We start from the raw sequence: 21,755 nt of genomic DNA, 5'->3' as shown, positions 1-21,755 counted from the left end.
GTGTAGTGGTGTTAACCCCCTCAGATTTTTATTGCTGTCTGTGTCCCAATTGGGAAAACTTCCTATCCAGAGACACAACAGAAAGTGAGGGTACAAAAAAAAAAAACAATTCTGCCAGTTCTAACGACAATCCATCACATCCACATCCAATATTCACAGATAATAATCAGAATTGAGGAAAGCTAATTAGCCATTCTCATAAATTGCAGACTTTTAAGGCTGTGGGACTGTCATATAAAGTGAGCAAACAATCACATACTGCATAAAATCATTGAATATTTTAATCTTGAAAAGTCAGTTAAAAGCGTGTAGATACACTACAATATACAAAACACATTCACAGAAAGGTATCTCAACAAGTTGTACAGAAATGTGACAAGCTGATCCATTTGATGGAGGCCCGACTCGTTTCCCAGAACATTGGATAGTTTTCAAACTGCTTCATCAGGGACCCTCAACCCTACTTTGGATTGTCACATAACAGTTCTACCAAATAGAATAAGAAAAAGCCATGAATGGCCATCCAGATGCCAATAGTATGCGCACATATGATGAAATGTAACCCCCCCAACAACAAATGGGTGGGGGTATGTCTGGTGGATAGTGGACCATACCTTGGAAGCCTATATCCAAAATGGCAACATCAGCAGATACTGATAAACACATGCAACGCAGTCATGCTCCAGAATGGCCGCGACAGGAGAGCTGCTTCCAAAGGAAGTGAGGGTACATTTGCGTGGACCAGCATGTGGCACCCCTCGTCATTATGTTATACTGATGCTTGAGAATTTAGGACCATGCGAGAACCCCAATGGGAAATGTCCACATACAGAGGTGGCAACAGAGTCACCTAAATGTTCCTTGTCAAATTAGTGTTTAATATATACAGTATTTGCTCAGTAGAAATGCTGACAGTTTAGTCCTGGAAGAGATATTTCCGCCAAGTAAAAATTGCTAGATACTCCCAACCAAAGGACTAAATATTGTTTGACAAAGGGGAGACCTAAATAAATAAACTCTGCATTGGCCCCACTGAAATCAGGCACTATTAACCATCCCCAGATGGTCCTCCTGCCTTCATCTTGAGCAACCCAATGTCCTCCTATGGATGATTTGTAATTGACTCTGCTCCTCATATTATACTGTGAATATCTTGTGTTTTTGAAATCTTTGGCTGGAGGGGAATAAACTAGATGGGGAACAGAAGAAGTTCTCTTGTGGATCTTGCAGATGTCCTTTCTATAAGTGGAGTCACAAAGTTCAATCTCAGTAAGGCCAGATGGGAATGCCATGATGTGGAAAAGTCTTAAATTTTCCTGTTTGTCTTTTTTTATTCTCAGTCCCTGGACGATGCCCTTAAATACTGCAACTACATCTTCACCATCGTCTTTGTCTTTGAGGCTCTTCTCAAGCTAATTGCCTTTGGATTTCGAAGATTTTTTAAGGACAGGTATGTCATGGTTGTTATAGTATGAAATATCATAATGCTGCTGTGAATGGAAGGTTGTGGTCAACATAATGACCAGTATATTGTTTGCCAGCTGTTAATGGCCCCTCTCTAGTGTTGAGTGCCCCCACAGCAAGCACCGTGCTGTGTGGGCACCCAAGCCGAGTTACAGTTCCCTGTGTCCATTCAGACACGGAGCTGTGAACCCGGCCTCACCCCCTCTCTCTCCTGATAGGCTGAGTGACTTTGATGGACAGCAGCGGGAGCCAATCGCGTTATGCTGCTGTCTCAGCCAATGAGGAGGGGAGTCCCGGGCAGCTGAGAAATCCCTGCAACATCGCTGAATAAAGATTGGCTCGGGTTGGTATTAGCGGGACTGAGGGGGGCTGCTGCACACAGAAGTTTTTTTTTTTTTTTTCTTAATGCATAGAATACTTTAGGATAAAAAAAACCTTCTGCCAGCTGATCCAATGGGGAGGCACATTGGATGCTGGAGGAAACCTGGCCAATGACACACAGGCTTTTGGTACTGCCCCAGGGATTGGCACAGACAGTTGCAATATGGGGCAGGGTATAAAAAGCCACGAGCACATGAGGTAGAGGTCTTTGGTGGGAAGCCGATTCCCAGAAGCAGATTGGCGGCTGCCTCCTCTTCTGCACCAGTTGGTGATGGTCACAGGTGGTCGGCCTGGTGAGCCAGTGGAGTGAGGCTGAACCCAGAGGTCCAGGAGAGCTGACTGGAGGAGTTGGGGCACTGCGAGACTCTGGAAAAACAGTATGGGGAGTACAGAGTACAGAGGATCTTGCCCAGGGGTCTGCCCAGGAAGGGGGCCACTCCGGGAGTTTAGTCAGTTGATGGGTGTCAGTAAGTGCATAGAAAGGGGGTACTGGTGGAGTACCCTGAAGAGAAATACAAATAGGAACACTTACCTCAGCTTCATTCAAGTGGCAGGATAAAGTAGCGGCCTTGCCGCAATCTCAAGCTAGAAGTCCTTTAAATTGTGAACAGTTCAACAGTCAGAGTATCCCACTCATCCCTTCTGTTATCCCAGTATACAATAAAACCACAAAAACAGGAGCATAAAGTGAAAAGATTTCTGCAAGCAGTTGCTACGGGTAACCCAGGGGAATCCAAAGGTGGAATTTACCAGCAGTCCTTTAGGGGGCAGTGCTACATTCATCTGCAATAATTTTTTTTTAGTTTTTTAGACATTTCTTACAATACCAACAATCGTACAATCCAATCTCTCAGTTAGGGCTCTTTCAGACGGCCGCTCCGTTGCTTTAGTCCGCTACGGGACTTTTTTTTTTTTCACGGAGCGGATGACATTTGTGTCATCCGCTCCGTATGTCCACATATCATCCCATCCGTTTGCGGATGATATGCGGACATAATGTAAGTATATGGCATTGCGGATGTCAGCGGATGACACCGCTGACATCCGATTTTCCTTCCTTTCCGTTTTTTACACGGATGAAAAAATAGGGTTCTGTTCCGTTCCAAAAAACGGAACAGAACTGAAAGGAAGAAAATCGGATGTCAGCGGATGGTATTCCGCTGACATCCGCAGTGCCATTGACTTACATTATGTCCGCAAATCATCCGCAAAAAAATAGGATGATTTGCGGACAAGCGGAGCTGCCGTGTGAAAGAGCCCTTACAGTTGAATGTCAATATAATTATAAACCTTCCAGAAATGTAATTATCCAAATACCATCTTATATCACCCTTATATACAAGAACAAAGAGAAAATACAATATAAATATACTAAACACTAAAACAAAACAAAGCAAAACAAGAAAAAAAAACAGACAAACAATATAATAACTGGCTTATAATCATGAATACCCAAATACCCTCCAGCATAGGATACGCCAACCAGTCTCCCCCCTTCTTTAAATCAATAATATATTCAAAATGAATGAAATTTGAGCTAAAAAACAAACAAAAACAAACTGTTATGTATTTTTTTTTTTTTTTTGTTCAATAACATGTTTATTGAACAAGATTTTTGAATTTGACAAAATTTGGTACAAAGTAATAATAAAGAAAACAAAACCAGCAAAAATAAAAATGCACCATACAAATACAAACACGGGGGATCCAAGCTAAACATCAAAATGACATGGCTGGGTTCAATATGCACAGCATCTCGTTACAATCAAACCGCTGTATAGGGCATACAGAACGGGAAGTCCTATCAGTTATTGGTATCTAAAGCGGGTATGGGCTTAGTTCCCCCCCTTCTTCCTCTTATGTATTTGTTAAGTAATTAATGGACAGCACAGTGGCTAAGTGGTTAGCACTTCCAGCTAGCAGTACTAGGGTTGCCAGTTTGAATCTCACTCACTACACTGCCTGGAGTTGGCATGTTCTCTCAGTGCCTGGTTGGGTTTCCTCTGGGTACTCAGGTTTCCTTTCAAAGTCCAAAGACATGCTGGTAGGTTAAGGCCCGTACACACGTACCGATCGTCAGCGAACGATCGGCCGTCTTTTGTCCCTGGGCTGTCGGTGTCTGTTGAAAAGTGCAAAGACAGAACAAGAATTTTGTCCGCCGACTACAGCCGACTGCAGAAGTGATGTCATGTAATGGTTAACTTTCCCTGTGTTTTTTCTTTTCTGAGCATGCCCAGTCTTGCAAATCTGCGGTCTGTCGTCCGAATTCTGTACTGACTGGCGAACAATCGCCCGCTCTGGTGTCGGCATACAAAAATTTTCATGCTTGCAAGACAGACTCTTGTCGGCAGAATGTGCGCTGACGGCTGTCGGAGGCACCATACTAACAAGCGTACAATCGGCAGATCTTTCGTCCGCCGACGTTTGTATGCCGACGATCGGTACGTGTGTACGGGCCTTAAATTGGTTTCTGTCTAAACTGGTCCCAGTATGTATATGTATGAATGTGAGTTACCTTACATTGCAAGCTCCTTGAGGGCAGGGACTGATGTGAACATAAAATATATACGTGAAGTGCTGTGTTAATTGACAGCACTATATAAGTACCTGTAATAAATAACTTCAAGGGAGAGGCAGCCAGTCAGTTTGAACATGCTGAGAGGAGGAAAGAGCAGAGTGAATATATCAGTGGTTAGTCACAGACTTGCCAAACTGAAATATAGAAAAATAAGGTGCTTGGATCACAAGACTGGCTGAACACAAATCCAATCCACTTGCAGGGACTAAAGAGTTTGTATTTCAATTATGTATTTTGCTGTTTGATTAGCTTCATCAGCTTCGCGGAGTCCTCATCCCAGGAGAACTTTTCAGCCACTGCTTGTGTTTTATGGGTTTGAAGTACAATACCAGAATACAATATCAGAAACTTCCCAGTTCACATTGGTGCGATGCGGGAACCCTGCGAATCCACTGCGGGTTCCCACATCACACCCGACTTGCAGGCAGTTCAAGGCTTCAAGCTGCCATATGCGAACTGCTGAAAGTGCCAATACAAAGTTAATGACACCCCCAGATTAGTTTGCATATCGCAGTGCGAACTGTCAATTCGGACAGGAATAAGGTCACATAGGTGTGAACACCCATGCGATCCAATTCTGGTGCGGACCAAAAAAAAGGGTCCTGCACGACTGTTCCGAATGCAATGCGAATTATGGCTGAATTTGAATCACACAGACATCGCATGTGATTTGCATAGCAGTGCAGTGCGTTATAGTGTGAACCGGCACTTAACTCAGTTTTTTTCTGAGGCTTTTAATTGTCTTGCAGTGTGCAAAGTCACTTCCCCAAAACTATACAGGAGCTATGTGACAAAGTCTCTTTAAAGTAGAACTATGGGCAAAACTTTTTTTTTCTTTTTGGATAGAGTAAAACCCCTGTCAGGTTTTTTTTTTTTTCGCCATCTGTGTCCCATTGGGGAGATTTACCTTCACTTTTGCCCCATAGCACACAGGAAGTGAGAAAAAATCCCTGCAAATTAAGGGAATCCCTTGGGGACCTCCAGGTCACCAGAAGTAGTGTCCCCATTGGAAGATTTCCTCTCTATTACTTTTCTGGGGACAGTTTTTTTCTTTTTTTTTGCCATCTGTGTCCCATTGGGGAGATTTATCTTCACTTCCTGCCCCATAGCAACACAGGAATTGAGAAGAAATCCCTGCAAATTAAGGGAATCCCTTGGGGACCCACAGGTCACCAGAACTAGTGTCCCCATTGGAAGATTTCCTCTCTATTACTTTTCTGGGGACAGTTTTTTCGTTTTGCCATCTGTGTCCCATTGGGGAGATTTACCTTCACTTCCTGCCCCATAGCAACACAGGAATTGAGAAGAAATCCCTGCAAATTAAGGGAATCCCTTGGGGACCCCCGGGTCACCAGAAGTATTGTCCCCATTGGAAGATTTCCTCTCTATTACTTTTCTGGGGACAACCCAAAATGTGGGATTTTCTTTCACTTTCAAAGATAATGATAAACATGACAAATAGAGAGGGTGAATCTCCCCAACAGGGACACAGACAGCAATAAAAATGGAGGTGCTTTAATCCATCCCCCCTCTATCCAAAACGAAAAAAAAAGTTTTGTTTTTACTTTTAGGTATCTTGAGACTTTGACAACAAATCCATGGCCAACTGTTTACGGCCTTTCTGCAGACACTACGGCATACATGTGGGTTAAAACCGGACCCAGCATTCCTACACACCAAAAAAGGCATAAATGCTATTTCAAAGACGATTTGAATGATCAAGTGGCATCTGAGCAGGGCAAGCATGCCAAGGGCTCTGAAAACATAGGAGTGATGAGGGCGCAGATTGTCACATCGCTGTGCCAAGTGCAGCCCTTGAGATCCTGGCATGGCTTCATCCGTCTCCCTGTGCTTTCATCTCCAGACAAGGTCAGACCAGTTCGTAATGACATTCGGTCCAGCTACCCACCGGGGCCGATATCACAGGCACATCTACCCGCCAGGATCAAGCTCAACTCACTTCCTAATTAGCACCCCTAGCAGAGAGGCCCGAGAACCTGATACAGCTCATTTGCATGGGCGCCTGATAATTCGCTCTCCTCCGACGTGCAATCTGGATGGCGAACTGTCCTTTTTAACACTCAGAGGCCTAACTACATTGTGGTGTCATCAGACGCTAGACCCGAGCTGTCACAGTCATGCTTATTAAGATGAATTTACTAGGAAACCAGCTTTCAGTGTGAAGGCGCTGCTGATAATTACTGACAGCCTGCTGAATTTGCTGCAGCGTTGACTCCGGGCAGATATTGATTTTCTCCTGTAATCGCCAATTATTCAGGTAATTCACACACCTGTAAACCATGATCTGGCTAATTAGAATAAAGGAAATCAGCAGTAGACGTGGAAGTCGTACGTGGTTCCAGAATAAATGTCCATCATTCTCTTGTAATTGGTTCATTAAATGATCGATTGTTAAATTTATAGAACGCGGACATGTACTAAAATGTCAACAGAAATCATTGCTCATGTGACCAAATCCGCTGACTTGCATAAAGCTGTTTCCAACCTGAGAGCTGTTTCCCAACCTGAGAGCCCTCAGCAGTAAAAGATGTGGACACCATGGCTTCTACAAACTGGATAATCAATCAGCTTATAATTAGTGATGGGCTCAGGCGTGTTCGGGATCATAGTCCTAACCCACCTAAACATTCCCACCAGGAAGCCGACACTACACACCGCCAATCATAGGCAGTAAGGCATTTCCCGGGCCATAGCTGAACAGACTGGGAAATGCTCACTGCCTATGAATGGTGGTGTGCAGTGTCGGCTTCCTGGCGGGATTGCTCAGGTGGGTTAAGTGGGGTACACACTAGTAGAAAATCTGCCGAAAATTCCCGTCCGAGGTAAAATCGTCCGATTTTCGGCTAGTGTGTACACAACTTTCAGCAGCCGATGTCGACATTTTCAACGAAAAAAAACGGAGGGACAAACACCAAAATTTTTATCGTGTGTCCCCAGAAGACCAATTTTCGTTTAATGTGTATGCAGTACGTCCGTGAAAAATCGGATACGAAAGACCGCCCATGATCTGAATTTGCTGACGACCCGAAGTCTAGGAACAAATGCCCCAAAAAAAAAAATCGGACGAGAAATTTCGTGATCATTTATACACTGTCAACTAAAAACGGTTATGAAAGCTGAGCAAGAGAGAGAAAAATCGGAGGATATTTATTCCGATTTCCATCAAGTGTGTACGGGTCTTTAGGACTACGATCCCAAACACGCTTGAGCCCATCACTAATTATAAGCTGATTAAACACAAACACAGCTACACCAGCCAAGGTCAGTGGGTCAGCGCTCACTGCGGCACATAACGTGGATACAATACTTTCATAAATATGAAAGGAAAGTGCAAATAGATGACAGTTAAAAACACATAAAAGTGTGTTAATATAATATGGTGCCAAGGCAGGGCCGGTGCTTCCACTAGGCAAACTAGGCAGCCACCTAGGGCGCATTGCCACCTAGGGGCGCAGCCAGGAGTCGGCACTCTCTCTCCATCATGAATTATTATTGTGAGCTGAGGGGAGAGGTGGCGGTAGGTGAGGAAGAAGGGAAAGAGAAAGATGCCAGGTGTCTTGGGCAGTGGCAGAACTATCAGGCCCTGGCTTTCCACCACTGTTGGAGGGGCCCCAAGAGGCAGGAATGGAGCCCACCAGAGTGCTGCCTGCATGATGATCCTCTTCAGCTGGAGCTGAACGGCCTTAACCCCAGGCAGGAAGTGACTCTCTGCACTGAGCTGGTAGACAGCCGTTCATTTCCCTGGGTTGGTATTAAGCAGGGAGCAGAGGAGAGCTGAACCTGAGCCGGAGCTCGGCACTGGAGGGCGGAACCTTTACTGGGGCAGAATCGATGAGGCACCAGAATGGCCTGAGGAGGTTGTTGATGAAGGACACGCGGAGCTCTCTGACTGCTGCTTTTCCCTCCACCAGGAGCCGGTTGGAGCTGTGGTGAGCACTGTGGTCCAGGAGAGGAGCGTCCTGGGAGAAGGAATCAGCAGGATCACTGTGAAGGAGGGCAGAGTGTGGGCCACTCTCTTCATACCGCCCAGCTAGTGTCCCCAGAACAGGGGATCGGGGTCCCTGGGTGTTACATGGAGCATCCCTGGTATGAAAGGGAATCGGGGTCACCAGGTGTGCCATGGGGAATCAGAGTCACCAGGTGTGACATGGAGGATAGGGGTCACCGGGTGTAACAGGAGTTCAGGGTCACCAGGTGTGCCATGGGGGATTGGGGTCCCCAAGTATGACATGGAGGAACATCAGGGTCCCCAGGTGTGACATGGAGGAACATCAGGGTCCCCAACTGTGACATGGAAAAACATCAGGGTCTGACATAGAGGAACATTGGGGTGACTGAGTAGGACAGCATGACATTGAGGAACACGGGGGTCCCTGGGTGTGACATGGAGGAACACCAGGGTCAGTGGGTATGACAGCATGACATGGAGGAATATTGGGGTCCAAGGGTGTGACATGGAAAAACATCAAAGTCCCTGGGTGTGACACGGAGAGACATTAGGGTCCCCGGGTGTGACATGGAGGAATATGGGGGGTAATTGGGTGTGAAAGCATAACATGGAGGAACCATCGGATCAGGGTCACTGGGTATGACATGGAGAAGTTTTTAACCCCTTCCCTTTTTTTTGGGGGGGGAGGCGCAAGTAGCTTGTCTTGCCTAGGGCGTAAAATAGTCTAGCACCGGCCCTGTGCCAAGGTAAGCAATCGTCCAGGGCAAGGTGAGATGTGAAGTCTCTGCTAGAGATGATGAGAGGCAATGTCCTCAGGAAAAATAGGGTAGGGTGACCGGCAGTTCCAATACGAGGTATGGGATCCCTCCAAGACAGATATGCAAAAAGAAACAAGAGCGCCAGGTCATAACAGGAAGTGATAAAACCAATTCTTTAATACTGAACAGTTACATAATGACTCCAGAAGCCCATCCCCCCCTCACAGTTAGAAAACACACCCTAGGCATACATTTAACCCTTTGATCACCCCTGGGTGAGCCCCTTCCCTGCCAGTGTCATTATTACAGAAACAGTGCATATTTTTAGCACTGATTACTGTAGTAATGTCACTGGTGCCCCCGAAAATGTCAGTTAGGGGTCTGATCTGTCTGCCACAATGCCGCAGTCCCGCTAAAAAATTGCTGATCGCCGCTATTACAAGTAAAAAATAAATAAATAATTAAAAATCACATATATCTTTCCCCTAGTTTGTAGACACGATAACTTTTGCACAAACTAATCAAAATATGCTTATTGGGATTTTTTTTACCAAAAATATGTAGCAGAATACAAATTGGCCTAAAAGGATGAAAAAATTAGATTTTTAATTTTTTTATTGGGAATGTTATATAGCAAAAAGTGAAAAATATTGTTTTTGTTTTTTTTTGTCGCTCTTTTTTTGTTTATAGTGCAAAAAATAAATATCGCACAGGTGATCAAATACCACCAAAATAAAGCTCTATTTGTGGGAAAAAAAGACATCAATTTTATTTGGGTACAGCGTCGCACGACCGCGCAATTGTCCGTTAAAATATCGCAGTGCAGAATCGCAAAAAATGGCCTGGTCATTAAGGGGGTAAAACCTTCCGGTCCAGAAGTGGTTGAATGAAAGTTTTTGTGCCTGGAGTTCAGCTTGAAAAAAGATTGGAGCAGCTTTTTGCTTTTCCTCTTTCCATCCCAGCAAGACCATTACCATAGCATTGAGTGTAGGACTGCTGTAAGTCTCCCAACATTGCCATATATAATTTATACTAATAGATGTTCCTTGTGAAGTCAATTAAAAAGGAAGTGAGGATCACAGTGCATAAATGTACCTGACAGGAGAAAACTGTTAAAAACCTTCATATTTATATCTTTATGACACAGAGGGCGAAGTCATTACAGCTTTAGGCCATACAAGAGTTGTTCATAAAATGTTGATGAACTGCTGTTAAAAAAAAAAAAAATGTTCATTTAAAAAAAAAAAAAGTTACGATTGCACTGACATTCAGAATACACCAAAATCCATTGGAAGACGTAAAGCATCCACCTCTAGTGCCATAATCCTTTAGAATTAGCATTACTACAGGACAGGTGCTCTTTAGAGAAAGAGACTGGAAAGCATGATGGAAGCCTAGCGTTTAGTACCACATTCTTGACGTGTTCCACCAGGGAATTACCCAGTGAAACCATCTTGGGCACTAGGTTGTATACTGTATATAGGACAGGTCACAATTAGACAGCTTTTCACATTACTGAAGCTTCTGCGTTGTCTAAGGAGCTCCTTTAACCACTTTAGCCCCAGAGGATTTGGCTGCTCAATGACCAGGCCCTATTTTGCAATTCCACACTGCGTGAATTTAACTGACAATTGCGCGGTCGTGCGACGCTGTACCCATACAAAATTGATGTCCTTTTTTTCCCACAAACAGAGATTTCTTTTGGTGGTATTTGATCACCTGTGTGATTTTTATTTTTTGCGCTATAAACAAAAAAAGAGCGACAATTTTGAAACAATAACAATATTTTTCACATTTTTTCTCAAAAAAATGTAAAAATCTAAAATTTTTTACATTTTAGGCCAATTTGTTTTCTGCTACATATTTTTGGTAAAAAAAAAAATCGCAATAAGCGTATTTTGATTGGTTTGCGCAAAAGTTATCGCATCTACTAACTACGGGAAAGATTTATGTCATTTTTATTGTTTTTGTATTTTCCTAGTAATGACGGCGATCTGCAATTTTTTTTGCGGGATTGCGACATTGCGGCGGACAGATCGAACCCCTAACTGACTTTTTAGACACTTTTTGGGGTACCAGTGACATTACTACAGTAATCAGTGCTAAAAACATGCACTGTTACTGTAATAATGACACTGGCAGGGAAGGGGTTAACTGTACTGGTGATCAAGGGGTTTAATGTGTCCCTAGGGGCGTGATTCTAACTGTCAGGGGGCGTGGCTTGTGAAGTAATCACAGAGACATGCGATCCTATATAACAGGATCACATAGCCTCTGTGATTACTTCAGTGAGAATGACAGACGGCTGTGTTTACATCAGCCGTCTGTCCTTCTCTCTCAGCTGCGGGAAAACGTGAGTGGCCGGCGGCCATCGGAGCACACGCCCTGGCTCCCCAGCTAATGATCGGGGACGGGAGCGTGCCTCCGGCGGCGCGCTTGCCCCCTAGAGTCTCCCGAGCAAGCGACGTAGGGCCACGTCGCTTTGCCCAGCAGCGGCAGAGTGCCGCAGTAAATGTACGTTGGGCGGGGCTGAAGTAGTTAAGGTGACTTAATACACAGATTTATTACATATAAGTGTAGCACCCTCCTAGATAGGTGCTAGGTAGTGTAAATAGTTTGATCTGCCTGCTTATCAGGGGAGCAGCAGGTAAACCATAGTCTGCTACATCTGCTTATTAGGGGAGCCTGATCAGTAGTTAGGCCTTTTGCATGTGTCCATGTGTGATTCATCTGGTCTGAGGGAGTGTCCCCACTGTATCCAATAGGAGAGCATGTTGGACAGTGGAGGAAACCCAGCCAGTGACACACAGGCTTTTATGACTATCCCAGTGGGTTGGCACAACAGTGATGCATCCTAAGATATGTTATAAAAGCCAGGGGCACATGTGACAGGGTGTCTTTGTGCTGGAAGCCAAGTTCCAGGAGGAGGGTGACGGCTGTCTCTCTGCCTGTCTGATGTGGAAGGTGGCCACATGCGGTCGGCCTAGTGAACCAAAAGTGTGGTGCTGAGCCAGGAGGTCCAGGAGACTGACAAGCGGAGTTGAGGCAGAAGCAACCTTGGGAAAAACAGTGTCCGTGAGTACCGGGAAGCTTGCCAGGGGTCTGTCCAGGAAGGGGACCATTCCAGTGGAGAGTCAGTGGACAGGAGTTCAGCACACACAGCAAGTGAGAAAGGGGGTGCCAAGTTAGACCCTGAAGAGAAACTCAAACAGGATCATACTTTTTATCTTCACTTCAGTGGCAGGGTGAAGTAGCGGCCTTTCCGCACACATTGCAGCTAGTGTCCTCAGAATCATGCATAGTTCATAGTCGGAGTATCCCACTCATCCCTTCTCCCATCCCAGTTCTAAAATAAAACACAAAATCCAACAACTCCTGGACTGATTATTGTCTGAGCCAAGGACTTTGAATGCTGTTTTGCCTGCTATCGGTTGCTAATGGTAACCCAGGGGACCCGCAGGGTGTAATTCTCGGCGGCCCTCGGGGGGGGGGGGGCATTGATACATAGGGGATCCTTTTACCTGTCAAAGGATTTGCATTTCTGTCCATCCAGTCCTGAGATTAACACAGTTCTTACACACAGCACAGCCCTGACTTGCAGGGCAGGAAATCTGAATTTTCTCTGCTGTAGTCAAGTAACATTTACAGATCTTGTCTCTACCCCACCTGGCAAAAGACAGTGAAAGAAGAAACAGGTGAGCTCATCTCTCTGTCACTCTGTTCTCTCCTTCCATCAGCATGTTCTTTATTAACATATGAGCACTGCAGAAAGAAACTGATTTGCTCATTGTGCTGCTTCTCCCTTTTCGATTCTGAGCTGTACAGTTGAGGATGTCAAAATCGGGTATTTACACTGCTTGAATTAAAAAATACAGTTAATGCAATATTAATTAATACAGAGCAGCATTCATTTGTGTCTTGTATATCTGCCTGGAGTTTAGCTTTAAACAAAAGGTATCTGTTGGACTGTCACTAATTGAATGATGAATGTTTGGAGGACATGTGTGCTGCTCACATGGGGTTATAGATCCTTCTTGTCTGGCAGGTGGAATCAGCTGGATCTGGCGATCGTTCTTCTCTCCATCATGGGGATAACACTGGAGGAGATAGAGATCAATGCCTCCCTTCCCATCAACCCTACCATCATTCGCATTATGAGAGTGCTGAGGATCGCTCGAGGTAAGAACTCCAACATGTATCTTAGTATAGTGGTGTCCATATTTCTAACATTACCTTGACTTATTTTGTAGTCCATTGCATAATGGATATAGCAAAGACTTCTGGGCAATCGTTCTCCAAATCAAATGCAAAGAGTGTTTTATAAGTCCGACACCAGGGGTGTCCGATGGTTTCATACAAAACAGATAGACATGTGATGTTTATTCATATACCCTTGAAAGAATGGGTAATAGTAGGTCACATTAGGAGCTCATGTTATATGTGGTCAATATATGACAGAATGTCATAAGCCCCAACTTATGTTAATGTTAAGGCTGCAAGTGTCAGTGTGCCATGGTTCTGGGATACCAAGTGTCAGTGTGCCATGGTTCTGGGATACCAAGTGTCAGTGTGCCATGGTTCTGGGATGCCAAGTCTCAGTGTGCCATGGTTCTGGGATACCAAGTGTCAGTGTGCCATGGTTCTGGGATACCAAGTCTCAGTGTGCCATGGTTTTGGGATACCAAGTGTCAGTGTGCCATGGTTCTGGGATACCAAGAGTCAGTGTGCTATGGTTCTGGGATACCAAGTGTCAGTATACTATCGTTCTGGGATACCAAGTGTCATTGTGCCATGGTTGTGGGATACCAAGTGTCAGTGTGCCATGGTTTTGGGATACCAAGTGTCAGTGTGCCATGGTTCTGGGATACCAAGTGTCAGCGTGCTATGTTTCTAGGATACCAAGTGTCAGTGTGCTATGGTTCTGGGATACCAAGTTTCAGTGTGCCATGGTTCTGGGATACCAAGTGTCAGTGTGCCATGGTTCTGGGATACCAAGTGTCAGTGTGCCATGGTTCTGGGATACCAAGTGTCAAGGTGCCATGGTTCTGGGATACCAAGTGTCAGTGTGCCATGGTTCTGAGATACCAAGTGTCAGTGTGCCATGGTTCTGGGATACCAAGTGTCAGTGTGCCATGGTTCTGGGATACCAAGTGTCAAGGTGCCATGGTTCTGGGATACCAAGTGGCAGTGTGCTATGGTTCTGGGATTCCAAGTGGCAGTGTGCCATGGTTCTGGGATACCAAGTGGCAGTGTGCTATGGTTCTGGGATACCAAGTTGCAGTGTGCTATGGTTCTGGAATACCAAGTGGCAGTGTGCTATGGTTCTGGGATACCAAGTGGCAGTGTGCCATGGTTCTGGGATACCAAGTGTCAGTATGCTATGGTTCTGGGATACCAAGTGTCAGTGTGCTATGGTTCTGGGATACCAAGTGGCAGTGTGCCATGGTTCTGGGATACCAAGTGGCAGTGTGCCATGGTTCTGGGATACCAAGTATCAGTGTGCCATGGTTCTTGGATACCAAGTGTCAGCATGCCAATGGTCTGGAACAGCCATTATCAGCTTGCCATTGGTATAGATTGCCAAGTGTCAGTGTGCCATTGGTCTGGAATACCAAATGTCAGTGTTCTGTTGGTCTGGAAAGCCAAGTGTCAGTGAGCCATTTTTATAGATTACCAAATGTCAGCATGCTATTGATGTGGAAAAGCAAGAATTAGCATACCATTGGTCTGGGATACCCATCATTATTGTGCCATTGGTATAGATTATCAAGTTTTAGCATGCCACTGGTCTAGAATAGCAAGTGTCAGCGTGCAATTAGTCTGGAAAAGCAAGTGTTAGCATACCAGCATACCATTGTTATAGATTACCAAGTGTCAGCGACGCGTGCTATTGGTCTGGAAAACCCATTGTCCGCGTGCCATTGGTAGAGATTACCAAGTGTCAGCATGCCATAAGTCTAGAATAACAACTGTTAGTGTGCCATTGGTGTAGAATACCAGATGTCAGCGTGCCATTGGTCTGAAATACAAAGTGTTAGTTTACCATGCTCTTTACTTAATTAGGTGCCATTTTTTAGGGTAGAAAGTGTCAATGTGACTTTATTCTGGGATACCATGTGTCAGTGAGTAATTATTTTCCTATGTATTTACAAAAATCTCTTTGTCTTTGCAGTGCTGAAACTGTTGAAGATGGCAACTGGGATGCGTGCTCTACTGGATACTGTTGTTCAGGCTCTACCCCAGGTAATTAACATTCTTTGATAATGTTCTTCTAGGTCTGACAGGCTATTATAAGGACCCAAAAGCCATATGTATTTTGTGAGGTATTCTCACGATCTCTCTAATTGTGCCAGCATTGTCTCCTACTGATTATGCCCACCTGGGTCCCCAATTACACCTAACGTGCCAATTTTGACTTTGTCAACAAGAAGGTAGAATTGATCTGGTTATGGTGCGTATAGACACTGAATGATCTTCTACTGGACGTTTACACCAGTGTGTAGTAGATGAATCAGTGTCCTCTCTTTGTTCTTTGCGTCATCTTCTGCAGCTGATGATAATTTGTTTCTAAGGGCCAAAGACGGATGTCATATCCTGCCAGCAGCCCAATTAATAATCTAGTATTTTGACTCATGACGGTCTGTTGTGCTGTTTGTTGTCACCGACAACGTAGCCATGGAGCCACCACCAGATTCCTGAGGATTTCTGAAAATACTCCCCTGTGCCACACTCCAACAAGCCTATATATAGATTAGTGCATGACTTATTTCCATTAAGATATCTTTGTGTAGACTTGTATGTTAGACTTTTTCTCCTGAATAGTCAGAGGTCGGGAGAAATAGAACACGGCCAGCCAAATTTCAACTTTAAAAGGAAAAAACATGTCCTGGATGATGTTGGGAGATCAGTGTGATTTTTAGGTAAGAAAACAATGCTGACACTCACAAAGAGGACCTGTCAGAATAGAAATATGGGAGCTGCTGACTTTTTCTTAAAAGGTGCAAGTTCCAGGGCTGACAACCCAGCAGAGGTTCCCACCGTTTTATCTCTATGAAAAACTGAAAGAAAATCTTGGCTGAAGTTGTACTTTGATCCCATTCGAAGAGTAGAGGAAGCCATAAATAGTTTGTATGACTGTCCGATGCAACTCTTGCGCATGGAATTGCACATTAAGGGTGTAATTAGGTTTCTTTTTTTAGCGGGTGTTTTTCAACTTCCTGGAAAGTGTCTGTACATTTTAGCTATCTCTTTCCCTTTTGGGCCTGCTCAGTCTACTTTTGATATCTTGGAGTTAACTTCACTTTACATTGAAGCATCTTAGTAGATGGCATAGGCCAGTGGTCTGTAAACTGCGACCCTTGGGGCCTGGATGTGATTCTTAGCTTGCCTGTATCTGCCCCTTGAGGCACTATTTCTCCCACTGACATTAACAATGGGGCATTATTCCTGCCACTGACATCAACAATGAAGCATAATTCCTGCCAATGATGGGACGCTCTTCCTCCCACTGACACCAATGATGGGGGTAGTATTCCTCCCACTGACACCAATGATGGGGCAGTATTCCTCCCACTGACACTGAGGAATAACCCTCATCTCTTGATCTGGATGACAGATCCCCGCTGTCCTCTATGGGGGAATCGGATGAGAACGGACCGCCTGTCCATTCACATCCGATCCCATCCTATCCTCCAGACGGATGGAAAATAGGGTTTCCATCCGTCCGGATTTGACGGACAGGATTGGATCGGATGGCAGCGGGCGTCAGCGGAAATTACTCCGCTGATAGCCGCTGCCCCATAGGGATGCATGGGGCATCCGATCACGTCCGCCTGAAAAACTGACAGACGGATCTGAACGGACCATATGTGTGAAAGGGGCCTAAGTCTGAAGGATAGTAAACTGGTCCTTTGTTTAGAAAGCTTGGAGACCCAAATGTGGACTGATCTCTCACCAACAACAAGTGACCTGCTGTAGGTTTTTGCATTACTAAACCACAACTCAATAACCGATTCCGCAGATTTTCTGTTATGGGGCAGGGAAAGTAAAAAGCCCGGTGCTTTCTAAACAATTACAGATTTGACACCAGATTTTTGATAGTGCAAAAAAAGTAACTTCTATCCATGAGCAGTCCTATACAGCTGCTGTGACCTTGATGAGTGCAAATTGACCAAAAACCACAATTGTTTTTCTGTTTCTACCTAAATTTTAAATACAAAATCAAAAGTCTGCAGGAGGCAGCCATTGTACAATGCCTGGCGAAAATAAAGTCGCCACCTGGAATTAAATAAGCAACTAACTAAACTAAGCATGCGGTAACTTTCCTATTGGATAATTACTGCATGCGCCCAAAGAATGAGGTCAGCTGACCACCTGAATATACTGAATGGCCAGGTTATTCCATCAATGGATCTTTTCTTCCCTGATGGCACGGGCATATTCCAAGATGACAATGCCATTATTCATCGGGCTCAAATTGTGAAAGAGTGGTTCAGGGAGCATGAGACATCATTTTCAGACATGGATTGGCCACCACAGAGTCCAGAACTTATCCCCATTGAGAATCCTTGGGATGTGCTGGAGAAGACTTTGCACAGTGGTCCAACTCTCCCATCATCAATACAAGATCTTGGTGAAAAACAATGCAACACTGGATGGAAATAAATCTTGCGACATTACAGAAGCTTATTGAAACAATGCCACAGCGAATTTGTGCCGTAATCAAAGCTAAAGGCGGTCCAACGTGTGTGTGACCTTTTTTTTTTGGTGGCGACTTTTTTTTGGCCAGACAGTGTATGTTTTAAAGTAGGGCTGCATCGATACCGGTGCCGTATTTTCACGAGTACAAGTACAAGTGAAAATACTCAGATGCCCGAAACCAATAGCTTTGCAGTTTGATTTGAGTCCATACACGATGAATGGGCTCAAATCGCACTGCAAAGATTCACATGCCATTTAAACAGGAATGCGGTGAGATTCCTGTCCGATTCGCATGCCGTTTCACGCACTTCTCCTGTGTGAACCCAGGCTTGTCATAGTGATTTCAGCCTGGGTTCACACAGGAGCGGTGGGGGAAATCACATACGATTCGGACAGGAATCACACCACAATTCTATTCAAATTGCATGCGATTCGTTGCGGTGCAGTTTGAGCCCATTGATTTTGTATTGGCTCAAATTGCACGCAAAAGTATCGGTACTTGGTATCAGCGAGTACTTCACTGGAAGTATCAGTATTCGCACTCGCCTGCAAAAAAATGGTATTGGTGCAATCCTAATTTAAAGTACATCAAAACCTTTTTTGTTAGTTTTAAATACAGTAGGCATGGATCAAAAAATCTAAAGGGTTATTTTATTTCCATCTGCGTCACATTGGGAAGGTTTACCTTCACTTTCTTTAAAGGAGTTGTAAAGTCAGGAAGGTTTTTTCTCTTAATGCATTATATGCATTAAGATAAAAAGCCTTCTGTGTGCAGCAGTATCCTCAGCACCCCTAATACTTACCTGAGCCCCCTCTCTGTCCAGCGATGTCCACGAGTCCCTCGGCCGTCCTGGGACTCTGCCTCCTGATTGGCTGAGATACAGCCGCAGTGCCTTTGGCTCCCGCAACTGTCAATCAAAGTCAATGAGGGGGCGGGGCCGAACTGCAGCTCCGTGTCTGAATGGACACACAAAGCTGCAGCTCGACTTGGGTTTCCCCATAGCAAGATTCTTACTGTGGGGGCACTCGATGGGAGGGAGGGGCCAGGAGCAGCAAAGAGGGACCCAATAAGAGGAGGATCCAGGCTGCTCTGTACAAAACCAACTGCACAGAGGAGGTTAGTATAAAAGGTTTGTTATTTTTTTTATTTTAAGACTTTACAATCACTTTAACAAGGTCCAAACTTTAAGACTGGGTTCACGCTGATGCAGTGTAGGAACCACAGCGATTCCTGTGCGGGTTCCCAAACTGCATCAGAATCGCAGACAGTTCACACTGCTCCCTGCGGGTGTTAATATATAGTTGATAACACCCCCAAATCAGTTTGCAGAGCGCAGTGCTAACTGCAGAATCAGATGGAATCTCATTAAATGAGTCTGAACACCTATGCAATCCGATTCCAGTGCAATCAAAAGAAATCTGGTGCGATTCCTGTACAAATGACATACAATGCTATAGACTGCATCAGTGTGAACACATCCTAAATGAGAAGAAAATCTCAGAAAGTGAGGGGAATTACCTCTTATACAGTTGTCAGTGGAAGACTTAGAGCCGGTTCACATATATGCAATGACAGACCTCGCATGTGATTCGCAGCGCACTGCTCCGCAAATCACATGTGATGTCTGTGCGATGCAAATTCAGCCATACAGATTGTACGGCTGACTTTGCATCGCATTCGGACACAACTCGCACAGGACCCTTTTTTGGGCCCGCACCAGAATTGGATCGCTATGTGATTCGATTCATGTCCGAACTGACAGTTCGCACTGCAATATTCGAACTGATCTAAGGGTGTCGTTAACTTTGTATTGAAACCCGCAGAGATTCGCATACGGCAATGTGAACTGCCTGTGAGTTGAATGCGATGCGCAGTGGATTCGCAGTGGGTCCCGCATCACATATGTGTGAACCAGGACTAACCCTCATCTCTTGATCTGGAGACAATATCTAAATGTTGGATATTCCATCAATAAGTCCAGCTTACAATGCTCACCAGTACAAAGTGAGGTTGAATCTCTTCAGTGGAGACACAGACAGTAATAAAAAATGAAACGCATATAAATGAAGTGCTGGATTTGATTTATCAGTAGTTCATGGTTGTAGAAATGTGATCATATTCATTCGGGGCGCAGTGGCTCCGCTCTAAACAAAACCTGGGTACCGCTTAACTAAGAGACCCAGAGATTAGGATTCACACGTAAAAAGTCTAATGAGAGCTCCAGACAAAGATCAAAGGGCCCAAATCTTTTAATATTGTTGTCATTTCATAAATATAAAATATAAAACATGAAACACATTTGATGTTTTATGTTTTCTTGTTATGAATTAACAACAATTTTAAAAGATTGTGGACTTTTGATCTTTGGTCTGGCGCTCTCATTAGACTTTTTACACAGCAATAAAAACTTGGCAGAGGGTCTACCCCTTCCCCTTCTATCCAAACCAAAACAAAATGCCTTTACATAAACTTTAAAAGTAACAAGAGGGTCACTTAAGGCCCGTACACACGATACGAAAATCGGAAGGAAAATTTCGCCCGGCGAACGATCTGCCGATTTTCGGATTGTTAGTATGGTGCTTTCGACAGCCGATTATGAATTTTCGGACGACAAAAACTGGATGTGCAGGCTATAAAATTTTTATTGTACGTCAACACAATGTCCGATTTTCGTTTATTTGTACAGTTTTTATCCGAAAAAAATCATAAGAGCAAGACTAGGCATGCTCAGAAATGAAAGAACACATACAAAGCAATCCAACACATGACATCACTTCTGAAGTAGAATTCTGTCGTAAGGGAAAATTCGTATGAAAGTAACCTCTTCACTTTCCACATCAGACTAGCATGCAACAAGAAACGGACGAAAATTCGTCTGATAATCTGATTGTGTGTACGAGGCTTTAGAGCATGGGTGTCCAACCTTTTGGCTTCTCTGGGCCACATTGAGTGTAGAGAAATTTTCTCGGGCCGCATATAAAATATATACACCAGGAACTGAATAGACACACAGGACAGGCTCTTGGCTCTAGGAATGCCCGACTGGCAACCCGGCAGCATGAAGATACAGCGATGTCTGTAGATAGGCACCTGGAGATACTCTTGGTATCCCCTCTGGCAAGATGTCCGCAACTGTCCGACTGTGACACTGTAGCAGGATCAGCACACCAACACCTGGAGCTGTGGCAGGATGGTCGCCTCGATGGATAGCGCCAGCCCCAATGGTTACTTCCGTATTCCCCTTCCCCAAGGCAAACTGTGGTGTTCCTGTTTCTTTACTTTCCTGAGGGCAGCTGATCTGTGTAGTTTTTGTCCCCAGGAACTGCTTTTGGGCCTGCCTACACTGGGGACTACATATCCCACAATCTTTTGCCCCCTGCTGTCCTCCTTTTATTGACTAGCTTCCCCTGCCAATGAGGAAACAGGGGAGGGAGTAGGATGGACGGCTGCCTGTGCAGAGTTCAGTGAGGGGGGGAATGCCCCGCAGTTGCTGACAGGCTGTGTGAGTCCCTGCCAGCCTGCCTGTGTCCTGGCGGGAGTTGTGGGACGCAGGCGGGCTGAGTGGCACCCACTACATGAAGATAAAGTTCTCTGTGCTTACTTTTAAGATCACAGGAAGTGACAAGGACATGCCATTTTTTGGGGTTTTCTGTACTTGCTGAAAATGTTCTTAGACTGAAAAAAGAAAACAAATGCAGCCACCACATCTAAGGAGTGATAAGATGCAATATATTACGAATTTGTTTTTTAATTTAGACACACTTTAAAGGATACAAAAAAGGCTACCTTAGGCAATAGAATGGCTGCCTCCTCAGTATTTAGGGAAGCAAAACATTTCCGACTGTTTCCTTGGAAACACGCATTTGGAACTCCCTCCTCCTCCCGGGACAGTTGTCCTCTGCA

The 21,755-nt window shown here is 44.7% G+C and overlaps 1 protein-coding gene across 4 annotated transcripts in view; it reads left to right on the top strand.

Moving 5' to 3' along the window:
- CACNA1H (calcium voltage-gated channel subunit alpha1 H) overlaps positions 1–21,755 on the top strand; it is a 742,004-nt gene that overhangs the window by 699,845 nt on the left and 20,404 nt on the right. For all 4 annotated transcript variants that reach the window (XM_082260602.1, XM_082260600.1, XM_082260601.1 and 1 more), the window contains 3 exons: positions 1,341–1,450; positions 13,197–13,330; positions 15,324–15,394. In XM_082260602.1, the coding sequence (XP_082116728.1) occupies positions 1,341–1,450; positions 13,197–13,330; positions 15,324–15,394 (315 nt within the window). The remainder of the gene's footprint in view (positions 1–1,340; positions 1,451–13,196; positions 13,331–15,323; positions 15,395–21,755) is intronic.

This window comes from Pelophylax lessonae (assembly GCF_965119305.1).
Source record: "Pelophylax lessonae genome assembly, chromosome: 6".
NCBI lineage: Eukaryota > Metazoa > Chordata > Amphibia > Anura > Ranidae > Pelophylax > Pelophylax lessonae.
The sequence above is the reverse complement of the archived record's forward strand: the minus strand, read 5'-3'. Positions and strand labels throughout refer to the sequence as shown.